This window comes from Drechmeria coniospora, chromosome 02 (assembly GCF_001625195.1).
Source record: "Drechmeria coniospora strain ARSEF 6962 chromosome 02, whole genome shotgun sequence".
Lineage (NCBI taxonomy): Eukaryota > Fungi > Ascomycota > Sordariomycetes > Hypocreales > Ophiocordycipitaceae > Drechmeria > Drechmeria coniospora.
Genome location: NC_054390.1, coordinates 3,193,276 through 3,216,598, shown reverse-complemented (window position 1 = coordinate 3,216,598; position 23,323 = coordinate 3,193,276). Strand labels below are relative to the sequence as shown.

At 56.3% G+C, this 23,323-nt stretch overlaps 6 protein-coding genes across 6 annotated transcripts; 2 read left to right on the top strand and 4 right to left on the bottom strand.

Moving 5' to 3' along the window:
- Window positions 1-560: 560 nt before the first annotated feature.
- On the top strand, window positions 561-4,021 carry DCS_04017 (uncharacterized protein; the record flags this gene model as incomplete). The annotated part of the gene is made up of 2 exons (XM_040801329.1): window positions 561-1,068; window positions 1,122-4,021. The coding sequence occupies 2 exons, from the start codon at window positions 561-563 to the stop codon at window positions 4,019-4,021; spliced, it is 3,408 nt and encodes a 1,135-aa protein (XP_040656362.1).
- A 277-nt stretch (window positions 4,022-4,298) lies between these two features.
- DCS_04016 (MFS monocarboxylate transporter) lies at window positions 4,299-5,861 on the bottom strand (the record flags this gene model as incomplete). The annotated part of the gene is made up of 3 exons (XM_040801328.1): window positions 4,299-5,378; window positions 5,467-5,564; window positions 5,657-5,861. The coding sequence occupies 3 exons, from the start codon at window positions 5,859-5,861 to the stop codon at window positions 4,299-4,301; spliced, it is 1,383 nt and encodes a 460-aa protein (XP_040656361.1).
- Window positions 5,862-7,518: 1,657 nt separating this feature from the next.
- DCS_04015 (uncharacterized protein) lies at window positions 7,519-7,935 on the bottom strand (the record flags this gene model as incomplete). Its single annotated transcript, XM_040801327.1, has 1 exon — window positions 7,519-7,935. One exon carries the CDS (start codon window positions 7,933-7,935, stop codon window positions 7,519-7,521), a length of 417 nt encoding a protein of 138 aa, XP_040656360.1.
- A 4,625-nt stretch (window positions 7,936-12,560) lies between these two features.
- DCS_04014 (sorting nexin-3) lies at window positions 12,561-13,194 on the bottom strand (the record flags this gene model as incomplete). The annotated part of the gene is made up of 2 exons (XM_040801326.1): window positions 12,561-12,965; window positions 13,117-13,194. 2 exons carry the CDS (start codon window positions 13,192-13,194, stop codon window positions 12,561-12,563), a joined length of 483 nt encoding a protein of 160 aa, XP_040656359.1.
- Window positions 13,195-15,287: 2,093 nt separating this feature from the next.
- DCS_04013 (Surp module family protein) lies at window positions 15,288-17,001 on the bottom strand (the record flags this gene model as incomplete). Its single annotated transcript, XM_040801325.1, has 2 exons — window positions 15,288-15,601; window positions 15,663-17,001. The coding sequence occupies 2 exons, from the start codon at window positions 16,999-17,001 to the stop codon at window positions 15,288-15,290; spliced, it is 1,653 nt and encodes a 550-aa protein (XP_040656358.1).
- A 2,374-nt stretch (window positions 17,002-19,375) lies between these two features.
- On the top strand, window positions 19,376-22,817 carry DCS_04012 (glycosyltransferase family 39; the record flags this gene model as incomplete). The annotated part of the gene is made up of 5 exons (XM_040801324.1): window positions 19,376-19,641; window positions 19,719-20,008; window positions 20,077-20,360; window positions 20,423-21,886; window positions 22,035-22,817. 5 exons carry the CDS (start codon window positions 19,376-19,378, stop codon window positions 22,815-22,817), a joined length of 3,087 nt encoding a protein of 1,028 aa, XP_040656357.1.
- Window positions 22,818-23,323: the final 506 nt, after the last annotated feature.

The window sequence follows — 23,323 nt, the reverse complement described above, 5'->3', positions numbered from 1 at the left end:
AAATTCACCTCGAATACTCCGTAGAGAGTTTCTTGTTCTAGCCTCCCGATTTCGCAGTCTCGAGTGAAGCACCTGAGTGTCGAGGAGCCATCCGATGAGCCCAGAAAGCCAAGAGGAAGCAATAATTGACTGTGCTGGCATGGCCGAGTGGTAGGAAACTGGGAGAAAACTTGGCCAGTATTCTTCCATGGAGTAAGTGGGTATTTCTGGCTCCCTCCTACCCCGCATCGTCGAATTGCCTATTTCGGTATTCCGTCGATTTCACCGTGTCTCTCCTGCTCCTTCCGGTGCTGTGCTGTCGCTGGGTCCGTGCGACACTCCTTCCCCGCGTCTCAGCATATCATCCATCCAATGTTTAGAATGTCCAAGACCATCCACACTGTGTACATGTGCTGTGCAGTGGCTGGGGCTGACCTAAACCACAATAAACTCGCCCCTACTGCTGCTGCTGCTGCTGCTGATGCCTAACCGTCATCCGTGCTTACGCTCCCTCCCCTCCACATACTTCAAAAACATCTATTCGAATTCATCAAACAAGAAACAATCGCCACCACAGAACCATGGCGCGTGCGTGTTGTGGATCGGGACCGCAGTCTCAGTCCCTTCTTCCATCCGGCTGCCCTTCAGACGAGGTGGCAAGCGATGCTTGTACGCGACAGGATGGCGCTGCCGGGGAGGGGGAAGGGGACAATGGCAATGCTGCTGACAACTGTTGCACTGGCGGCACCGCTACTGTTGCAGAAGCTGATGAGTGTTGCACCGCTAACCCAAGATCCACCAATTCTTGCCAGGACGGCTGCTGCTCGGCCGCACCCGGTGCTTGTGTCTTGACGCACAGTGACGAGGGTGAAACCATTGCCGAACCGTCGATTCCGCCCGGCAAGAAAAACTGCTGCGACGCTGGCTGTGGTCCCAGCTCCGTCCCGGATTCTGTCCCCGACGATGCAAAGGTTGCGGACTGCTGCCGTGGCAAACCATCCCCCTGCTGTGACGATTCCTGCCTCGACCGTCTGGCCTTTCGCCAATGCCAGTCGGCTTCGGCAAGGACATGCGTTGGAGGCAGCAAGTGTATGGTTTGATCTGGCGTCCAAGAATCATGAGTCTCTGGCTGATTTCGGTAGCTTCCTCATCCCGACGGACATCGCCTTCTGCTGCGTGCGAAGACCATCGTCGTACCGCTAGAGAGCGATATGGCGCCACCCTCGAGACCCTTGGATGCATTTGCCGTGCACTCATTGCTCTCGGACAGGAGTCGTGCTGCGAGATGCGCAAATCGTCTGTGGAAAGGAAGAACAACCCTGGCTCTGTTCGCTCCCGCAGGTCCGCTGGCTCGAGCAGTGCCACGGGTGTGTGTACTACGCCATCTTCTGCCGCCACTAGGACTCGCCGACAGAAAGCTTCCGATCCGGTTGTTGTCGGTACTACGGGAGGTTCAGACAAGAAAGGCTGCTGCCGAGGTCCCGCTTACGAAAGGCCCGACGCCGTCTCGTCCCAACCTGACTGTCCAGCTGCTTGCTGCTCCTCGAAGCTGCCCAAGTCTGTTGAGATATCGACGCTTCATCCCATTGCCGGCAAGCAGAATGATCTTGAAAACAAGGTCGACGACGTCGAGCATGTTGTTCTTTGTGTCTCTGGCATGACCTGCACCGGCTGCGAAACCAAGCTCAACCGGACGCTTGCGACATTGGCGGGCATCGGCAACCTCAAAACCAGCCTGATTCTCTCGCGAGCAGAGTTCGATGTGGATCTCAATCTTTCTTCCGTGAGCGATGTTCTTAAGCATCTGGAACGCACTACCGAGTTCAAATGCGAAAGGCTTGCCGCCCAAGGCACAAGCGTTGACGTTGTCGTCGTCGGAAACATGTCGGCATTTGTCTCCGGCAGTTGGCCACTTGGTGTTCTGGACATATCCCCTCTCAGCAATGACACTGCGCGAGTCGGCTTCGACCCAAAGCTCGTCGGAGCTCGAGATCTTATGGAGGAACATTGGCGCCATATCGCATCGCTTGCCCCCATCCGCGGCGACCCAGGGCTCGAGGCCGGAGGCAGACACGTCCGAAATATCGGGTACATGACCCTTTTGTCCATCATTCTTACCATCCCGGTCCTTGTCATGGCCTGGGCCCCGATCCATGATCGCGAGATCGCATACAGCTCTGCGTCGCTAGCCCTGGCAACCATCGTTCAGGTCGTCGTCGCCGGGCCGTTCTACCCCAAGGCTCTTAAGGCTCTCGTTTTTTCTCGCGTCGTTGAAATGGACCTCCTGATCGTGCTGAGCACGAGCGCCGCGTATTTCTTTTCCGTCGTCTCCTTTGCCTACCTATTGGCTGGAAACCAACTTTCCAACGGCCAATTTTTCGAAACGAGCACTCTCCTCGTCACTCTCATCATGGTCGGGAGGTTCCTTGCGGCTCTCTCCCGTCAGAAGGCTGTCGAGTCCATCTCTTTCCAGTCCCTCCAGTCAGCGACTGCGATCCTCATGGAAAACTCTCTCGAGGACGCAGGCTCCCGAGAGATTGATGTCCGACTGTTTCAGTATGGCGACATCTTCAAGGTGCTCCCGGACACCAGGATTCCAACAGATGGAACGGTCTTGTCGGGGTCTTCGGAAGTGAACGAGTCCATGTTAACCGGAGAGTCGATGCCGGTCGAGAAGCAAGCCGGTTCCCCCGTCATCGCAGGTACTCTGAACGGCTCCGGGATACTGACGGTCAGAATTACCCGCCTCCCGGGTGAGAACACGGTGATGGCCATTGCAGCCATGGTTGACGAAGCAAAGTTGTCCAAGCCCAAGATGCAGGAGCTCGCGGACAAGGTTGCATCCGTCTTCGTCCCCGTCGTCGTCGCCCTGACCTTTATCACATTTGCTATCTGGCTCGCCGTCGGAATCGCCGTTCGCGGATACACGAGCTCTCGGGCCGCCGTGGACGCAATCACATACGCCATCACCGTTCTTATTGTCTCGTGCCCCTGTGCAATCGGACTCGCCGTACCGATGGTCGTCGTCATTGCAAGTGGCGTCGCTGCGGAGCGAGGTGTCATCTTCAAGTCGGCAAGTGCAATTGAAGTCGCCTACAGGACTTCTGACCTGGTCTTTGACAAAACGGGTACCTTGACGAAGGGAAAGCTGGCAGTAGTCTTCGAGCACTGTTCTGCCGACCAGGAAGTTGTCTTACCCTTGCTATTGGGCTTGATCCAAGACAGCTTGCATCCCGTTTCTCTCGCCGTGGCAAGCCATTTGATCGAGATGGGGATCGATGCTGCAGTTGTGCCTGGAGCTAAAAGCTTGACAGGGCGAGGCATGAAGGCTTGCATCTCCGGTCAATCGCTTCGGGCCGGAAACTCTGCTTGGCTAGGAATGTCCTCCGATCCCGTCGTCCAGTCGGCACTGGCACAAGGCTTCACAACATTCTGCTTCACAATTGACGGCGCGCTGGCTGCCGTCTTTGGACTCGAGGACGAGCTACGGGGCGATGCCGTCGAGGTAGTCGCACAACTCCAAGATCGGGGCGTGTTCGTCCATTTGGTCTCGGGTGATGACGACGGTGCCGTCCAAAGCGTCGCGAGAAAACTAGCGATTCCTACAGGCAACGTCCTCTCACGCAGTACCCCGGCCAGCAAGCAAGCTTATGTCGAAAGGCTACTGAGCGCCTCGCCGGCAAAGAAAGCAGTCGTAATGTTTTGCGGCGACGGCACAAACGACGCTGTAGCTCTCGCTCAAGCAACCGTAGGGGTCCACATCAACCAAGGCAGCGACATTGCGCAGTCCGCAGCAGACGTCGTTCTCATGCGCCCCGATCTGTCCGGCATTCTTACAATACTCAACGCCAGCAAGAAGTCTGTTCATCGCATCAAGTTCAACTTTGCGTGGAGCTTCGTCTACAACACTGTCGCGGTACTATTCGCGGCCGGGGCCTTTGTCAACGTGAGGCTTCCGCCAGAGTTTGCTGGACTGGGGGAGCTGGTGAGCGTTCTGCCCGTTATCGCCGCTGCAGTCCTGTTGCGCTGGGCCAAGATTTAAGCAGAATGAGAGGTTTCCTGGGACATGGACAGCATTCTACATAGGATTGTATCAATAGGTGTTCCCCACCCCTCGGCGGGGGTTACAAGCCAAAGCGGCTTACCACTTGGTAGTCTTGACAGTAATGCATCCTCGTTCCCCGACGTATCGTTGTGTCCATGGGTGCAATGGTGGTAGAGATGGGGTGGTGGAGATGGGATGGCAGAGATGGGGCGCTCCCTTGGCAGGCCAGTTCCTAGAAGAATCGGTTTGAACGTCTAGGCTTTGTGTGATTCTCTCACATCCAGCCTATCCTCCTCCAAAGAAATACGACGCCGCTCATGGCAGCGGTGGCGCCGGTAAAGGCAATCAGAGGGCCAAATCCGGTGCCGTAGGCGCCGAGTGCCTTGCCCTGCCATGGCATTCCCTTAATGAGCAGCTGGCTCAGAGGACCGGACGCGACGCTGCCGATACCCCTTCCCGTTGACAGGACGCCGATCACCATGGTGGGGTCAAAGGTACCGCCGGCCGAGTTTCGGCGTGCCCTGAGGGGTTCGGAGGAGATCTGGCGCATGATGCCTGTCCAGGCTGAGGTGTAGGAGCCGGCGAAGAGGCCGTAGACAACGCAGAACAGGAACAAGACGGACAGTTTCGTTGCAAACCCCCATATGAGAAAGGTGCCGACGGCGGCGCCGAGAGCGGATATGAGAAGGCAGGTGGTGACGTGGAAGTGGTCGGTCAGGAGGCCCATGGCGGCGCAGCCAAAGACGGCGGCGACGTTGACGAGGAGGATAGTCAGAGCGGACGAAAAGGAGCCGGCCCCAATGGCACGAGCATAGGTCGGCAGGTAAATGCCCGGCAGGAAGAATCCGAGGGCCTCGGTGATGTTGGCCAGCTGGTGCAGGACAAAGGTGCGACGCACGGCAAAGTCGAGGTTGAAGGGTTTGATGTGCATCGTCGCCGTGGGCGGCAGGCGGGGTTTGATAAAATAGGCCAGCGGCATCGTCAGGAGCAGCAGGCTCAGGGCCCAGATGCGAAGAGTGGTACGGAAGCCCCAATGGCCAAGAAAGTACTCGAGCAGCAAGGGTAGGGCAAAGCCGGCGAGGCCGGTGCCGGACCACATGATGCCGTAGGCGAGCCCTTTACGTTTGACGAACCATTGGTCCATGAAGAGGATGCAGGGACAGTAGGATATGGATCCGCCGAGGGCGTAGAGGACACCCTGGGAGGCGATGAGGTGCGTCGTCGTTTGGGCGAACGAGCTCGCGGCGAGGGACGTGCACATGACGAGCAAGCCGATGACGGGGGACCATCTCGCGAGACGCGGATAGAGTCGCTGGAGGCCCATGACGAGGGGGATGTCCAAATACATGATGCCCTTGCATTCGTCAGCCACGGCGGAACGTCCAGGGGCTCGTTGGGATCAGGCAACAGGGGTGGAGGTACGTTGCGGCGAGGAGGCTCACCATGGCACAGGTCCCGATGATGGGAACGGAGGGTGATCCGGCAAACGGCTCATGGGTGCTGTAGTAATCCTGAAAGACGCCAAAGGCAAAGGGGAAGCCTGTCGGTCAGCATCGCGTATCACCGTCAGACGTCAGGCAGCGTCGTGAAACAAGGAGGTAAGCCAAGACAGGGCTTCGGCAATGTCCATACCCCAAGTCAGGGCCTCGATGAAGAAGCAGGCGATCAGGAAGAAGTAGGCATGCTTGCCATGGTCGACAGGTGGGAGCGAGAACTGCTGCCTGCTTTCCGGGATCTCTTCTGCGTGCGGTGAGGCCGAGTGCTGGCCTTCGGGAGGTGGCAGCTGGGGCCTGTTGGCCAACTGGCGATCTCGTAGTTCTATCGAGAGGGGCTCCATGGAATACCGCTGATGACGTTGTCTCCTGCCGTGATTCCTTCCACTGAATTGGTTCTCTCTAGCAAGGCTGACGGCGAGAATCCCCTGCTTTCGTCGTCCTTGGCCAGGTTTGATGCAAAATGCAATGCAATGCACTGCGGAGGATGGCAGGTGAAGTCAAAGCGTCGTCGGTTAGAAAGCCGGCCGGTTCCGTATTCCTCGTAGGCCAATGGATGCGCGTCGAAGCTCAATCCTGTTCAAGGGCGTGCTCGACGAGCCCGGCACCGAATTTTATAAGACGGCGGGATTAGAAATAGCGGAAACTAAGATGGCTTTCTGCTTCTGAAGAGTCCGTCGAATGACGCGCCGACGCAGAGAAGTTACGGCAACATAGGTCCTGTCTTCTGGAACCAAACACGTTTACGCATGTTGGTTTTGTCAACAAAGATTCCACCCAGAAGGCGCAAGTGACATTTTCGATGCCGTCAGTGGAAACTTTAAAGGGCGCGCCTTGCGTCGAGTCATCAGCGAACGATCCACCCGACCAGATTGGTGCAGATACGGAGCACTCCATACGCAAGTACTTCACCATGGAAGCGGTCGACATTCCTCACAAGAGGCAGAGGTTTGCTTGGGAGACGAACAGAGGATAAATGGATGGATGTTGGAGACGTTTCGGATTCGAATGACCAACCACGTGGGGGTTCTAGGGGCCGATCTTGACTGGACTTGACGATGACACGATCGGCGGTGAAGGAGTTGTTCTCGCTCGTGTTCTGCACTTGATACATTGCAAAGGCACGAAGTGGGTGTACCTTGCAGCGGGTGTGCATACGCACGCACAGTGTGTACCGGAACGTAGTAGCAGTAATACAGGAAGGAGGAGGATGGGTCGATCTTGACTTGACTCGACAACGACCCGATCGGCGGTGAAGGAATTGTTCTCGCTCGAGAGTACTTTGCACATGTACATGTAGGTGTACAGTACTGTAAGTGCCTTGCCTTTGGCGTACATGTACATATACACGCATAGCATACACTTGTACGTACAAGTACTGTAGTGGTAATTAATATACACTGTAGGTACAAGTACTTGTAGGCCGACGAATATTCTGCACTTGCCCCGTGCCTTCTTCCTCTTGATCGATCTATGACGCACACAGCAGATGGGACCCTGGCTTGTGGCGGGTCGCCCCTGCCGCCCTGGTTTTTGTGGTATGGGCTGGCAGGAAGACATCGAGTTACCCTGTACCCCATACTTGGTACTTGATTAAAGTACAGATCAAGTTGGTTTCTCTCGCAGTCTTGCCAGAAACACATGGGACTCGTTCTTGAAAATGCGTGTCCATAATTTGTCGATATCATCTCTCTGATAGTATCCCTTGCACTCGTCGGGTGCGCGTCCCCGCCGTCAGCCGTCATGACCAAGGGGAAGCGAGCAGCAGCACAAGAACGATCACTTCATGACACGGGGAAGCGCAAGACGGATGGGGCGTTGGAACAGGGTTTCTTTTGCATAAGCCAGCTGTAGGATGATGATTCAACACGCTTTCGGTAAATTATGATCCAATGCAAGTCATAAATTCATGGAACGCACGATCGCTTCCTTCCCCATGTTTCCGGTTGGTCTTCGCGTTGGGGTGGCAGGCAAAAAGTAAAAGGCACCGGGAGCGAATGGCTAGTAGAAGGGCTTCTCCTCCTCCTTTTCCTCCCAGTACTTGGCGGCATTCCTCTTGAAAACGAATGGAGGAGGCTGCGAGGGTGTCGTGTCCCTCTCGTCGTTCGATTCGGGCCAGGATCGAGAGGCCAATGAAGCGTCGGCCTGCTCGGTCGGTGGTGTGGGCGCAGCACCGCTCATGGCGGCGAGGGCGAGGATGAGGGAGCAGAATTCAGGACGCATGTTTGAGAGCGTTTGCGGAACGAGGACGAAGCTAGATGATGCTGTCGGAGCAGGAAGGGTCGAGGATGGCGAGCAAGATGTTGGCAGATGGATGGCAAGGGACTCGACGGCACTTATATAGGCCAATGCGAGCCCAGTCCAACATGGCCAGGCCACTGCTCTGCCTCCACGTGCTGTGCATGCGGTAGGAATCATGATGCTGCAGGTATACGAGTATCATTTCCTGTACTGCACTTTTGCCCTCATCATTGCTCGTGTTGGTCCGTTTACAGCACGGGGCTCCTATGAGTACGTGGTAGATATTACCAGTACTTGTGCAGAGTAGAGTACACCTACTTACATGGGCGCCCACGTACAAGTACTTGGGTGTGCTGTACTATTACTGCGTCGTGCGGGTACATGTACTTGTACGCAGGCGCGCATGGGTGGATGGAGGATGGAAGATGTCGCTCTCGGAACAATATTCTTCTTGGCCCATTGCGTCGCCAAGAGGGATCATCAGTATTGATTGCAGTTATTACAACAAGGTAAAGAAAGGCAAATACGGAGGAATAGCCGAAAAGATGGCGAAGTGGGCCTGGGGTCGCTTTTACAGTGCTTTTCATTATCTACCAAGCACTGCGGCCATAGTCGGCAATTCCACCGAGTACTGGTGCTCCGTACGCTTGCTATAGGTACATGTACAGGCAGGTGAGTGCTGAGGTACGTAAGTACTAGTAGGTACTAGGTAATTACTAGGTCTGCAGTATTAATTTGTACTTCGTACTAGGCAGGCGTACTGTAGACTGTATTCCAGGTAGCAGAGCAGGTATTCTGAGTGTGCAAATGATAGGTGCTAGGTACTAGGTACTCGGTATAATTATTGGGGTGGCAAAAGTGTCGATTCACTTTGTAGTGGCAGCGCAACCAAAATTGAATCGTCACTTTTGTCCAGTGACTGTACCAAGGTATGTGCAGTACGATGCCGTAGTACTGTAGATTTGGGTACATGAATGTTGGAATTGCGCAAAGTATTACCCGCCCATCGCAATATACATGTACTCCTTCACTCGTAAAGTACTTGTTGTATGCGCAACCGCAACAGGGGAGCGATGGAAAGAATATCTGGACCAAGCCATGAGAAATTCGAGTACGAGCGGATGTAAGTAAGTACGGAGTAGAATACACCGTATCGCCAGTTCAGCCCCGCCAACTGCCACCCACGCCATGCCTTTCCGCCTTCAAGGCGCGTACTTACTGTAGGCTCGCCACCCCGCTTGTGTTGAGCTTCATCGTATGCTTGCGCGTGCGTCAACTCCCTGTACGGTCCGGTATCCCCTCCGAGGTGCAAATGCAAGCAAGTACTTACGTACCTAGGCGAGTACTCATTGGGATGACCCGGCTGGTAGGTACCTCGTGTGTTCAATACGCAAAACCCCAACCAAGGTTTGCACCCATAATTTGGCGGCGCCATGGTAACAATACACTGCAGTGCATCGCATGTACCTGTGCAGTACTGGGTGTCCAGCGGCAGCTGTACTCGTACTGTAAGGGTGCAAGAGAACGCTGCACGGTTGACGCAATCGGTCGCGGGCAAGTAAGTAAGTACTTTCCTAGTACTTAAGTGCTTGTACACGGCGCTGCGCAGCGCATGTACTTACTTTGTCAGTGCCCCCTGTGTGCGGAGCGTAAGTACAGCACTTGAATCAAAGCAATACTTGCAAGCCCCCCCCCCCCCAAGTATTACTTACACGCCTCAATTCTCAAGTCCCGAGGCCCTACCGCCATCTCCCGCCGGCCCGCCGGTCGAGTCCCGAAGCGCCATCATCCTAGCGGGGCCTCCTCCACGATGGCAGCACGAAGCCACTGGAAGTAGCCGTATTACTTACTTGCTAATATCCACTTACCTAACACGCCGTATTGCCTAAAGTTCGTACTATCATTGCCGAGCACCAATCTGGCAGCAAGTACTCCGTATTACTGGCCGGCATTTCCAAGTACGCCTACTGTACATTAAGTAACGTGCCTCGGCATGACCCAGTACCGAGACGACGGTACTTGTACTTGCTGCAGCTCCTCGGATTAGATAGGGCCGCATCTCAACCCGTACATGGATTTCGCCCGACGAACTGGTCGTATCGAGGGCGACCAGGCTGCCACGACGTATATGTATGCCTGCTTACACCGACACGCTCGTAAATGTCTACGTGCGTCGAGCGGTTGCCCTCCCACCTACTTCCTAGTGCACGTCATGTCCTCGTTTGCGCCTCCGACAGCCGACGTGTACTGGACTTACTGTAATGTACGATACATGGACTGCCCACCTGTGCGCACCTGCGCCCGAGCCCCCCTTGCTTCACAGGATCCGCGTCCCACAGCGAATCCCCGTCCCACAGTGAATCCTTCCCCATCCCACTGCGAAAGAAACGAATCCTTCCCCGTCCGAGGGCCGCCACGGCGTGTCCCGAACTACGGAGTGCACTACCGAGGCGTGAGCATGCAAGTGCCCTTGCCGGTACTTTCTAGTAAGTACTTACAGCAAGTATTCACTCAACGCTTTACGCCTAGTTGTACGGAGTATGTGCTTATAGCAGAAGTAACATGTACGTACTTACGTATATACTCCGTATGTACTTCGTATTTGCAGGCACAGACATGCAAGTATCCATGCATATGCGCCTACACATATATGCACTTGGTTGACAGATGTGACACCACCTGCACTAATATATGTACTTACTGCAAGTAGACGTGCAGTACGGGGACGCCGTGATTCGGCACGTGCTTGGTGCGTCGCTTGCTTGGCTTGACAGGATTCAAATGCGTTCCCTTTTCTTCTTGGCTCTTCGGCTTGAACTCCTACCGCCGTCCTACTCGAACTCGCCGACGCCGTACTCTGCAAAGGAGTGTCGGCAGTTCTGTTTTCTGTACGCCCTTGCCACGGCAGCGCCGTGTGCTCGTACCTCATTTACACGAGCATGCGGATACTCCCCAAGAAGATGGAACGCTTCCCCGAACCTGCGGCAACAATGGCTGGTCTGAGCAAGAATGGAGCACACGTTTGGCCCCTCCTCGTCTCCCCCAGATGCGTGGCAGACACTTCAACATACTGCCACTCCATGCGTGCTCTGGGTACAGGTTACGGTACTCGTAGGAGCGGAAAGGAATCCGCCAGATATTCGACAGCCATTCGATAACGTCATAATTCGCCGTCTCGAGGATCCCAACCCTTACCAAGCTGCCGACCCTCCCGTTGCCGACATGCCATGCACAAGGCATCCTCCATTGAGCCAAGCACCATTCGGTCATGCCTCGTTTCGGTCGTCACGATACGAAACATCGACAACCATGGGAACGAGCAAGCACATGTACTGTACAACGGCAAGACGAGCAGAAGAGAGCAATCTGGGCTTCCCTCGGAACTTGGTCTCTGCCTCCGCGACGGGTCAACGAATCACTGCACGTGATTTACTTGTACGCTCAGTGCCCGAAGCCAGACCTAACCGTGCGGAAGGCATGCTCGACTGTGGTGCATCTCCGTCATTCATCCTTTCACGCCTATTGCACCCCCCCCCCCCCCCCCCCCCCCCCCCATCCCATTCCTCTGGTCAAACCTGTGCTTGCTGTTGTGACTCTGCCGCTGCACACGCACACACGCACGCAACAACAAACGTAAAAGGGGCGGCACCATGGGCAGACCGGTGCCTTTTCAATCCCCCTCCACAGCACCTGACGGCGGAGACGGCATCGAAGTTGCTGGGCTTTCTGCCGTCTGATACGCGCGTCTGCAAGGGATGATACAGGGCTCGCAGAGACGGCGCTTGCCTGTGGCGGCGAATGTGCGTCCGTGGAGGAAGCCGCCATTTCGAAGCTGCCGCGCCGTCAAGCAAGCAAAAAAAAAACATAAAAATCATCATGGTCCTCGTCAACGCACCTCTTTTTGCTGCCTCTACACGGCCACTCGGCCGCCTACCGGATCCATTTCGCGCTGCCAGGAAGCACTGGCAAACTGGCTCATTGCCAGCTCATGGCCGTAAACTGCGTGGGAAATCACGAGACGCACTTCCCGGACTTGACACGACGCGCAAGTGTGAAGGCCGGCTCGCCTGGCAGGACTCGCGGCGGCTGCAGCCCCCGGATAATGGCATTTGGACATGTTTGCGGATCCCGGCATCGCCGCTGTTGAACGAAGAGTCCGCCCACGACCACGCAGTCCGATTCGACCAATGTTCGGCAAATGGCGGTGACGTGCTCGATCGAGCAGTGAGCCAGCGTGCGAACGAATCAATGCGACTCTCAAGTGGCTCACGCCAAGGCCCCAATGACATGACGTGACATGACAAAACGCACACGGGAGCACACGGGTACGAACAGGAGGACGGCAATACGATGCGAAATGTGTCGTGTAACTGCCATAGGATCCGAGTCCCTGCTTCAAAACGCTGTGTGCCTTCTCGGTCCGCCGACGCACTCGTGCGAGCAAGGGGCCGAGTCAAGAACAATAACAGAAAGGAAAGGAAGGATGAGGAGGAGAAGGAGGAGGAGGACAAGGAAACAACGAGAGGGCAAGCCAGGACAAAACATGCCGGACGCAGGTCAAGTCTGCGCCGGGTCCCAACTTGTCGACGACGTCCTCCGATACCGATATTCCAGCCATGGACTACCCTCGCATCGCTCGAGTATCGACCCCGTTGGTGGGGAGAAATAGATGGTCATCGACCGTCGTGGTGGTGCCGTCGACGAAATTCATGCGCCGCATCGCTGTTGGCACCTCCGCCGTAAGTCTAATCACCACGCATTTCGGTCCCAGTTTGGATCTACGAGCAGGCCGTGCCTTTGGTTCAGCCAAGTGCCCCCCAAGTGAAAAGATGGCATGGGTGAATGTGACGAAAGAGGATAGGAGGGGGGAGCGGGAGAGACTGACCCTGGACAAAGGCCGCCAGGACCTTGCTCCCCGTCTGCAGCAGCGGGTGGCCGACGACAATCTTGAGAAACTTCTCGAGGCCGGCGCGGCGGCCCTCGATGACATCGTCGCTGAAGCGGTTGGTGAAGACCTTGCCCGGAAGCGGCGGGATGGTGACGCGGGCGCTCTCGCGCTCGAGGATGTCGCGAAAGTACTCAAAGTCCGAGTATCGCCTGCGGACGCTGCTGTGCCGTAGCTTGAAAGCGGGAATGTTGGTGCGGCAGAGGATCTCGTAGTCGGTGTACATGCTGCGGCCCATGCCGTGGGTGCGCGGGTTGCGAACCTGGTCGCCTCCAGCCGTCAGTCAACTGTCGATCCGTTGCCGGGCCGCATCGCCGCTCCGACACCGACGCCTCGCACCGCCGAGGCCTGCTGGTTGGGGGCGACGGACGAGGCCATGGAGGGATCGAGGGGGGGTGGGGGACGTTGCGTACCTCAATCTCGAGAAAGTTTTCTGGAGGGCCGTAAATCTCGTCAAAGCTCTGCTGGCGGGTATCGGGCATCGCTTGCATCATGGGCCGGTGAAGGTCGGTGCTCTGGGGAGACTGCTGCGCTCGCTCCGTCGACGAGGGCCGTGGTGAGGAGCCGGGCAGAGAACCGGCTGCCCGGCCGGGGTCCTGCTGGCCAGACAGGGTAACGGTTTGTCGAGACGAGGGTGGGTTGTAGGGGGGGCGGCAGCGAAAGGCTCGCTGACGAAGGCGTCGTCCGAATCGTCCTAATCGGCGACGACGACTTCAAAGGCGACGGCAAAGGCTGGGCGGCGTGGCAGTTGCCGAGGAGGATGCGTGTCGGAGGCAAAGGAGCAGGGCGGCCGTTGTGACGTCGTGGGGGGGAGTGTTGGGTCGAGGGTTGTAGAAAGATGGGATGGGATGGGATGGGATGGATGAAAGTCGGCATAGCGGGTGGGAGGGGTTGAGGGGACGTTGACCGTTGGTGTGCTGGACCCTGCCCACTGGCACGAGTGAGTACGCCTACGTGTACAGAGTACTTGAGTGTGTACATACATGATACCTAGTACCTAGTACTGTACGGTTGTCGGGACTCTGTACAGTACGTACTGTACTTGTACATAACGGCGACTAAGACCCATTGGTTCAATGAACTTGCCTAGCTTAGCTCGAGGTCAAAGTACCTCCTCTGTACTGCATAGGCACCGCTGATCCGCACATGATCGCATAGAGTCCCGAGGTACCCGAACCGTAGCGGACAAGTACCCTGAAGGAATCTGGCAAGCACAGCAGCCTTAGTACTTTACCAGGTGCCGTCATAGCGTGACACTCGGACAGCATGTAAGTATCCGGTACTTACAGGAGAGGGACGGTGGTAGGTCAAGTACTGCAAGCAATACCAAGTAAGTACTGTACGGAGTACAACTGCAAGCAATACCAAGTAAGTACTGTACGGAGTACAATGCTGAGTATTACTACTAGGTATTAAGTACAGTACTAGGTAAGTACAGTACTAGGTAAGTACGGAGTACAGTACTAGGTAAGTACAGTACTAGGTAAGTACAGTACTAGGTAAGTACCTAAGTATTACATGCCTTACGTATACAGTATGTAAGTACTGTAGTAGTACTCCTGGTAGGAGTACCAAAGGTACTTACAGTACGGAGTTCTAGGGTACTCCTCCGTACTTAGGTAATCAATTAATTCTGCAGTACTTCGTACCTACTCCGTACATGTACTTACACTAATAATTGGTGCCTGGTGTTGATTACTTGATACAACATGCAGTATTACCGACCCCCAAACATTCTCAAGGACTAATTCACCTACACCGTACTCAGTACAGTAAAAGGCGTCCCCGGACTACTCCAACGGGTGTAGAATATTCATTATAGAAAGCGTGGAAGCATGTTAATGCCAGGTGGCTTTATTTGAAATGCTCGGGCAAGTGTAAAATCGCACGTGGGTCATCGGTACCCCTACTTGTGAGTGCATCACAGGAAACGCATCCAGCGGGCCTTTGCTCTCAGTCGGCCAACCTTGTACCGCATGCTGTAGTCTTGGCCGAGAGTTAAAAAAAGGAGAATATTGATTTGATAATCGTTGGTACAAGTGTACGGATACGACGTGGTCCCTGCTTAATGTATACCAAGACTGCTGGCAGTCATGCCCACTCCCGTCCACCGGCTATTACCCTGGCTAGCCCGCCTCGTCCTCGCTCAGTGTCATGTACATGTTCATGAGGCGGCCCCCGCGACGACAAAAGAGATGGCCAACACCTTGGAATCGTCTTGCTCCGTGGCAACCATTCGGCTCCGGCATCAAGCAGCGTCCGCTCGAACCTTGAAGACACCCTTCAGCAAGCGGCAACCCGGTCGACTCCTCCCTTCCTCCGCCCGTCTGTGCCGCTGAGCCGCGAGCCATCTCATCCGGCCTCGTCCGCCTGGAGAGGCGTGCTATACAGAATGAGTGGCCGCTTCGGAACAGACAAACCAAGTCTGTCTCACCTTGGTATGCTCGGCGGTCATGCTTGCGACGCCGACGCCTGGCCGATCCTTGGCTGCGAAGCGCACCCGTACCTCCACCCCCCTCCCCCACGCTGGACCAAAGCGCATGGCCGACGCTCGGGGCGCGTGGTGCAGCTTGCCGAGGCCATCTCACTTCTTTTCGCCCGAAAACTTCTGGTGAATGGCCCGTATCTGCTCCTCGACGTTGAAGTTCTGCAGCTGGCTCATGTGCGCCTGGCTCTTGCCCTCGGGGTTGCCGTCGAAGCTGTTCATGGCGGCTTTCTTGCGACGCGCGAGCTCGTCTTCGGAGATGGCCTGGCCGGTGACGGGGTCGAACACGTCGCTTCGCTGGCTCGCCAGCCGCTTCAGGTTGTTGGCCACGTCGGCGTGGGAAATATTCGAGTGCGCGTAACGCGACTCGGCTCGCGACTTTTGCTCCTTCCAACGAGGATCCAGAAGCTCGACTGGGAAACGACAGGGGTGAGCCGAGGAAGGCACTCGCCGGGACGCCGCGGGGGAACTTACTGCGCATGTGCTCGTCGAGCTCGTTGATGGGAATCTGCTGGCCGCAGTTTGGGCAGAGAGCCGTCTGGGTGCCCTGCTTGTTGGCCGCACGCTGCGCCGCGCGGGGCACGTAGTTTTCTCGAATCTTCATGGGAGCGACGCCGGCGCGAGCGTCGGCCTGCGCCTGCTGCATGCGCGCCTGCGCGTCGGCCCTCTCTTGAATTCGTCGGGCCTCCTCCTCCTCCTGCGCAGATCTCGGCGCCGGCTGATACGCACCGTGCGGTGCTTGGGGTGCCATCGGTCCGACGGCGTGGGGCAGCGAGTGGGGGACGACGACGGCCCCGCCGCTGCCCTGGACGGGAATGTCCTCGCCGGGCATGGCCTCTTCGATGCGAAGGTTGGCGCTGATGGACACGTTCTTGCGGTCCTCGAGGGACGCGTACTGGAGCTCCGACAGGCTCGTCGGCGGTGGCAGATTCGCCGACTCGTCCGCCTCGGTGAAGGTGATGGTTTCGACAATGACGAAGTCGCCCCAGTCGATGCGCGCAAACTCGGCCGCCGTCTCCTCCTCCTCCTCGGCCTGCTTTCGCTTCTCCGACTCCTGGAACTTGACGTACTCGGCCCGCTGCCTCGCTCGCTCGAGGATCCGCTGCGGGTTCTGCATCGTCTCTTGCACCTCGGCGAGAAGCTCGGCGTTCTGTCTCGGGTCCTCGTGGTACTTGAGGATCTTCGAGTACTGCGTCACCATGTGCTGGAAAAAATTGTGAAAGGTGTGGTTGGGGATGAGGAACTGGAACTGCGCGTTGCCCGTCTCGCGCTGCGCCAGCTGCGTCATCCACGTGCGGCCGTGCTTGGCGGTGAACAGGGCCGTGAGCTTGAGGCAATCCAGGTCCTTCTGGTTGATGCGAGGCATCTTGGCCGAATACTCGAACTCGGGCGGCACCGGCGGTCCCGCCGGCTTGGCCGGCTCCTGAGGGGCGGCGCCGGCGCGGCCTGCGGCGACGTCGGTGCCTCGGCCGGCGTTGATCTCGCTGAGGCGCCACTGGTAGAAGGGGAAGTAGGCATCCGAAGAGTTGAGGAAGCTGAACTTGGGGTTCTGGCTCTCCTTGTCGCGGATGCGGCCCTCGAAGACGGCACCGTTCCTCGCGACGTAGCCGGCCGTCTTCTCGAGGATGTTTCGGATGTCGTGGGGAGGCAGCACGACGCCGGGCGGCGGCTTGAGGTTCTCGAGCGCATCGAGCGCGACTCCGTTGGCCGCTGGGGTGGCCATGGTGCGAGCGGCGGGCGCGTTGACGGTGTTTGTGCGGTGGTGGAAGGACGAGCAACAGGCGAAGACGGTCGTCGTTTTGGCCATCGACATGCTGCATGTAAATTTCGAGGTACGTAAGTACTTTGCAGTCGTACGTGCATGGGCGTGTACATGTACACTTATTACTGTGGTGCGCAGTATATGTGCGATGTACATGTACATGTACGGACTACGTGGTTCGTGGTATACCTGTGGAGTCCACCTACAGTACTCCGTACAGTGCTCCGTACTCCGTACTGTACAGTATAGGTAGTACATGTACTGTACTGTACTGTGCTGTAAGTATGTGTACAAGTAATACTCTGTATTAGAAGTACTTGTACTCCGTGCTCCGTATACTTTACTGCATTTTAATACTGCAAGTACTTACGGCGTAAGTACTCCGAACTTCTTTGTGACTTGTACGTTGTACCACATTTGCGTTCAAGTACTTACGGAGTACGGAGTACGGAGTACTGTACTGTAGCTTGGACTGATGCATCTCTCCGGAAGTATATCGGCCCGGTCGAGCAAACGCCAACATGCCGCTGACATGACAGCGTCAGCCACATCTGCCAGCACCCGTTGTAAGTATAGCCTGGACAGGTACCACGTAAACTAGGGCGAACATGGAATACAGCGTTCATGTAATTACTCCGTACCCTGCTGTTCGCAACTGTGGCGTCTGCTCAAGCGCTTGGTGGCTGGAGCAAGGGATTGAGTCTCTGAACAGCAGGGATGGTCGACCGATGGTTGATTCAACAACCTTTGCATTCAGGGCGGCTGTAAATCTGATGAATGTACTGCTTCTGGGCTTCGCAAAGGACCAGTATACCCATCCACATCCACGGTCCTGCATGATGCGGTTGATGGTCATGTCTCCCCCCAAAAACCGTTCGTCAGTTGGCCATCCCGCCAACGTCTGTCGCCGTCGCCATGCAAGCCTATCTGTCCATCTGTGCGTCGTGTTCGCATTCACCTGCTGGAGACTCGAAAGGAAAGGAAGATCATGGACGCATGTTTCCTGCTGCAATTCTGCTCACATTTTGTCAAGCCAATATCGAGCCTTGCCGCAAATGCAACTGTAATAGTCGGCATTGCTAGTGAAGGAAACTCTCTCCCTCGTATCGGCGACATGTCCGTCAAGTGCGTTCAAAAATGGCACTAGTATCATTTCTCAAACCTCTCATGTCTATCCTCCATCGTCTGGCAGGGTCCCTTCAAAGGGATGCATTGTACTAGTGCCCAAGGTGCTGCAAATACACCTTGTTCACTATCTTCGGTACATCCAACACGTCGTCCTGCTACATGCTTGCAGGTTCCAGCAATAATAGTGATTGAGAGAGCGAGTGCTCCGTACAACTACAGTACTTACAGGTGGACAGTATGTTCCTGCCTCCGAGTGTACATGTACATGTAGTCATTAGTTGTATGAACCTACAAGAAAGGAAGTACGTGCACAGCAAGTACATGTACTTTATTACAGTACAACTAGAAGTACATGCAAGTATTCACTCCTCTGTACGGAGTACGTACGGAGTACAAGAGGTGTAAGTAATACAACGTACTCCCTACTCCGTACTCCGTACAGCGTATAATAATGCCCAAACACAAGTACCTCCCTCTGGGTGCGGAACGCTCCGTACACTAAAGTACAACTACTGGTATTTCATGCTATACGGAGCATTACTCGTCGGAGCTCCTTTCATCATGTGGAGAAAGTACGGGTGTCATCTAAATGCATACAAGCAAGTACAACTACGGAGTACTCCGTACAGTAATAATTATTGTTCGCCATACTCCGTACGCAACGGAGTAATACTTGTGCGTCCTGTGAAACTCGCACCCAACCACACCGAGGAAGAGACTGGGGCTGGAGCCTGGCATGTGTCCCGCCCTTGGCCATGCTTCCGCGGCCCTGGCAAACCGCTGTGGCTGAGGAGGCGCTAGTCTATTCGCGGCGCCGTGGCGTGAAGCCTGGGGTTCCTGTCCCCACTAGCCGCCAACCGCACGGCTAGGACAGAGATGTGGCCACTGTAGCTCCAAGCTGGCAGGACGCTTTCAGCGACGCCGAGGACTAGTAATACATAATACCGATCCTCTCGACGAAAGCTGGCGACGTACGCACCCTTCGGTCCTCGTCCTCGTATTTCCCCTTCCCCTCCGTGAAGCGTCGTCTTCTTTCCACGTTCCCGTTTAATCCCTCGACCAACGATCCCTTTCCCCTTTCCTCTGTCCGCATGAGAAGTCTTCTTGTTGTCCTTTATTACCCTTACCCTTCTTCGACATCTCCATTCATGCCGCTGCTCCTGTAACTTTTCCTTTGCCTTTCCTCTTTCCTCCTCCACCACCCTTCCCTCCGCAGCTTTCTCCTCCGACTGCCCCGAGCCACGGCCTCTGACGGCCGACACGGAAGAAGCGCTCGACGCGGTCCTTCACGCTGACCATGGCGAGATTGAGCTCCGGCCGGAGCAAGGGCTCGCACCCCCCCGTGGAAGAAAGGGTGGCCTCGGGGAACGGCCAATCGCCGGCCAAGAGCAAGGCGAAGGCGAAGAAGACCACGTCGTACAAGTCTGAAGGCGTCAAGAATCACGATGTCCTCCTCCTACCCTCCTCCGACTACTCCATCGCTTTGGCCCTGACGGCCCTTGCTGCCATCATTCGCTTCTTCAGGATCTACCAGCCGACCAGCGTCGTCTTCGACGAGGTCCAGTGCGTCGTCCCTCTCCCCCGAACGCCCTCTCCCTCTCCCCCTGCGACGCTGGCATTCGCTGACCCGGCCTCTTCAGCTTCGGCGGCTTCGCCTCCAAGTACATCAAGGGAAAATTCTTCATGGACGTCCATCCACCCCTCGCCAAAATGCTCATCGCCCTCACCGGATGGCTGGCCGGCTACGACGGCGTGTTCGACTTCAAGGAAATCGGCAAGGACTATCTCGAGCCCGGCGTTCCCTACGTCGCCATGAGGATGTTTCCCGCTGTCTGCGGTGTTGCCTTGGCCCCCTTCATGTTCCTCACCCTCAAGGCGACCGGTTGCCGTACCCTGACGGCCGCCATGACGGCCGCGTTGATCATTTTCGGTAAGCTGCAGGCCGCCTCCTCCTCCCTCGTTGATCGTCGTGGATGTGTGCTCATGCGACGTTGGCAGAGAACGGCCTCTTGACGCAGGCCCGTCTGATTCTGCTCGACTCGCCGTTGGTCGCCGCCACCGCCTTCAGTGCCCTCGCCTTCACCTGCTTCACGAACCAGCACGAACAAGGTCCTTCCAAGGCCTTCCAGCCCGCTTGGTGGTTCTGGCTCGTCAACACTGGTCTTGGCCTCGGCATCACCGTCAGCATCAAGTGGGTCGGCCTCTTCACCATCGCCTGGGTCGGTGCCTTGACCGTCGTCCAACTTTGGGTCCTGCTCGGCGACAACAAGAACGTCACCATGGTAAGCCTGCCTGCCAATCCCTCGTGCCGTGGCCGGTCGGCACCGTGCTCATTTCGCCGCAGCGCCTCTGGGCCAAGCACTTCATGGCACGAGTCTTCTGCCTCATCGTCATCCCCGTCACCTTTTACCTCGCCATGTTCGCCATCCATTTCCTCTGCCTCGTCAACCCCGGCGATGGAGACGGCTTCATGAGCTCTGAATTCCAGGCCACGCTGAACAGCAAGAGCATGACGGATGTTCCCGCCGACGTCATCATGGGCAGTCGTGTTTCCATTCGCCACGTCAACACCCAAGGTGGCTACCTGCACTCGCATCCGCTCATGTATCCAACCGGCAGCCAGCAGCAGCAGATCACGCTCTACCCTCACAAGGACTTGAACAACATCTGGCTCCTCGAGAATCAGACCCAGCCGCTTGGTGTCGACGGCGAGCCCGTCAACGGCACGGATGCTTGGGACTCGATCGAGCCCGAGTACATCAAGAACGGCGCCATCCTCAAACTCTTCCACCAGCCTACCAAGCGTCGACTTCACTCTCACGATGTCCGCCCTCCTGTTACCGAGGCCGACTGGCAGTTCGAGGTGTCCGCGTACGGCTTTGATGGTTTCGACGGTGACGCCAACGACCTGTTCCGCGTTGAAATTGTCAAGAAGAAGTCGTATGGTTCCCTCGCGAAGCAGCGCCTCCGCACCATCGAGACCAAGTTCCGCCTCGTGCACGTCATGACTGGCTGTGTTCTTTTCTCTCACAAGGTCAAGCTGCCCGAGTGGGCATCCGAGCAGCAGGAGGTCACCTGCGCCAGGGGAGGTAGCCTTCCCAACAGTTTGTGGTACGTTGAGCACAACGAGCACCCGAAGCTCGGAGAGACGGCCGAAAAGGTCAACTACCGACGCCTCGGCTTCTTCGCCAAGTTCTGGGAACTCCAAAAGGTCATGTGGCAGACCAATGCCGGCCTCACCGATTCGCATGCCTGGGATTCTCGCCCGGGCAGTTGGCCGCTCCTGCGCCGTGGCATCAACTTCTGGTCAAAGAGCCACCGTCAAATCTACCTCATCGGCAACCCCATCATTTGGTGGGCCTCGACCATGACCATCGTCATCTGGGTTCTTTTCAAGACCGTCGCCGTCCTCCGATGGCAACGCAGCTACAACGACTACTCGAGCACCACATTTAAGCGCTTCGACTACGAGATCGGCACTTCCGTCCTCGGCTGGGCTCTGCATTACTTTCCCTTCTACCTCATGGGCCGTCAGCTCTTCCTCCACCACTACTTTCCGGCCCTGTACTTTGCCATCATCGGCCTCGGTCAGCTGTTCGACTATCTCACTGTTCGAGTCCCCATTGTCCGTTCCCGCAAAGGCGATTCCGTCAACAAAGTCGCCGTCTCCTGCTTTCTTGCCATGTCCGTCATTGCTTTCATCGCATACTCCCCGCTTGCCTACGGCAACAGGTGGACGAAGACCGAATGCAAACGTGTCAAGTGGATCAAGACTTGGGACTGGGATTGCGGCCACTTCCTTGATAGCGTAAGTGACTCCATCAAACCCCCCCCCCTCCTTCCTCATATCATATGGGGGTTTTCCGACCCCCTGTTAAGGATGGTGTTCTCGACCGTCTGAAGTATTGCTTTGATTCGGCGGTGAAGAATTCTGCTGACGTGTGTTGGGTATGCAGTACGGAGAGTATGCCACCGTGTTCGATGCCGAATCAACCTCTTTGGGCGCATCTGCGACTGGCGGCTTGGCACCAGGCACCGCGGCCGATGGACAGGTCTTCCAGGCTGAGTCGGTTGAATACCGCGACCAGGACGGCAACCTACTCAACGCCGAACAGGTCAAGGCGCTTGAGAGTAAAGGCGATGTTAAGTTTGAGACGAAGTACAGGACGAAAGGGCAACCTGATCACCCTGCTCCTCAGGCTGCTCCCGGTGCCCAGTCTGTTGAATACCGCGACCAGGACGGCAACATCCTCAATCTCGAACAGGTCAAGGCGCTTGAGCGTAATAGCAACGTCAAGTTTGAGACGAGATACGGGACAAAGCCGGTGGGCGAAGTGCCAGGGAATCAAGCAGGCGCTCCCAGCCAAAAGGTTTCCTATGGCACGGAGTCGAAAGTTGAATATCGTGACCAGAACGGCAACCTCCTCGATCCTGAGCAGGTCAAGTCGATGAAGGGTAAGGTTTCGTTCGAGACGAAGTACGAGACAAAGCTTCGCGTCGTGGACAACGCCGGCAATGAGGTCCCGCCACCAGCAGGCGGCTGGCCGGCTGACATGGCCGACGGCGCAAACGTCCCGCCACATCCGGAGGTGGAAGGAGTCGATCAGGAGACTCCCAAGGTGGAGCAGGCCAACAAGGACAATGAAGCGGCCGCGAGCCGGGACGGCGAAGTAGAGTCCCATCAGGCAGAGGCCAAGCCGGGTGAAGGACTGGAGGCTACCAAGCGCGATGAGCTGTAAGGAGTCCCGATGAGGCCCGAGGATGTCGCCTCGCAACTGCGCGCAACACAAGTCACGGATCACATTTTCCATGCAACACAGCATGACAATAGTACGATGGAAGGAACAATGGGGAGAAAACCGAAAACTTGCTGGAAGGTGAGAGATGACAAGAATTTGCGCAAAGCACTGTAGTCTGCTGGCAGCTTGGTCATTTCGTTTCTGATGGCAGAAAATATGGTTCTCAATGTACCGCCTGTATTACTTTACTACTGTAGTCGAATCGATTGTTTGCCCCCTACCCTGCGGTCGCCCTACCCTGTGGTCGCTCTACCCTGTGGTCGCCCTACTCTGCTGTCGTGCGTCACGTTCCAGTTTTTTCGAGGCACAGAGGAAAACTACGGCTACAAACACACCTTGCCGCGAGGAGTGCCGATCGAGGGATACTTTTCCTCCAAACGCATTGATCGACTGCACCGGGAGTGACAGACCACCAACCAAGCAGGAACGACGAGGCAGAAATATAT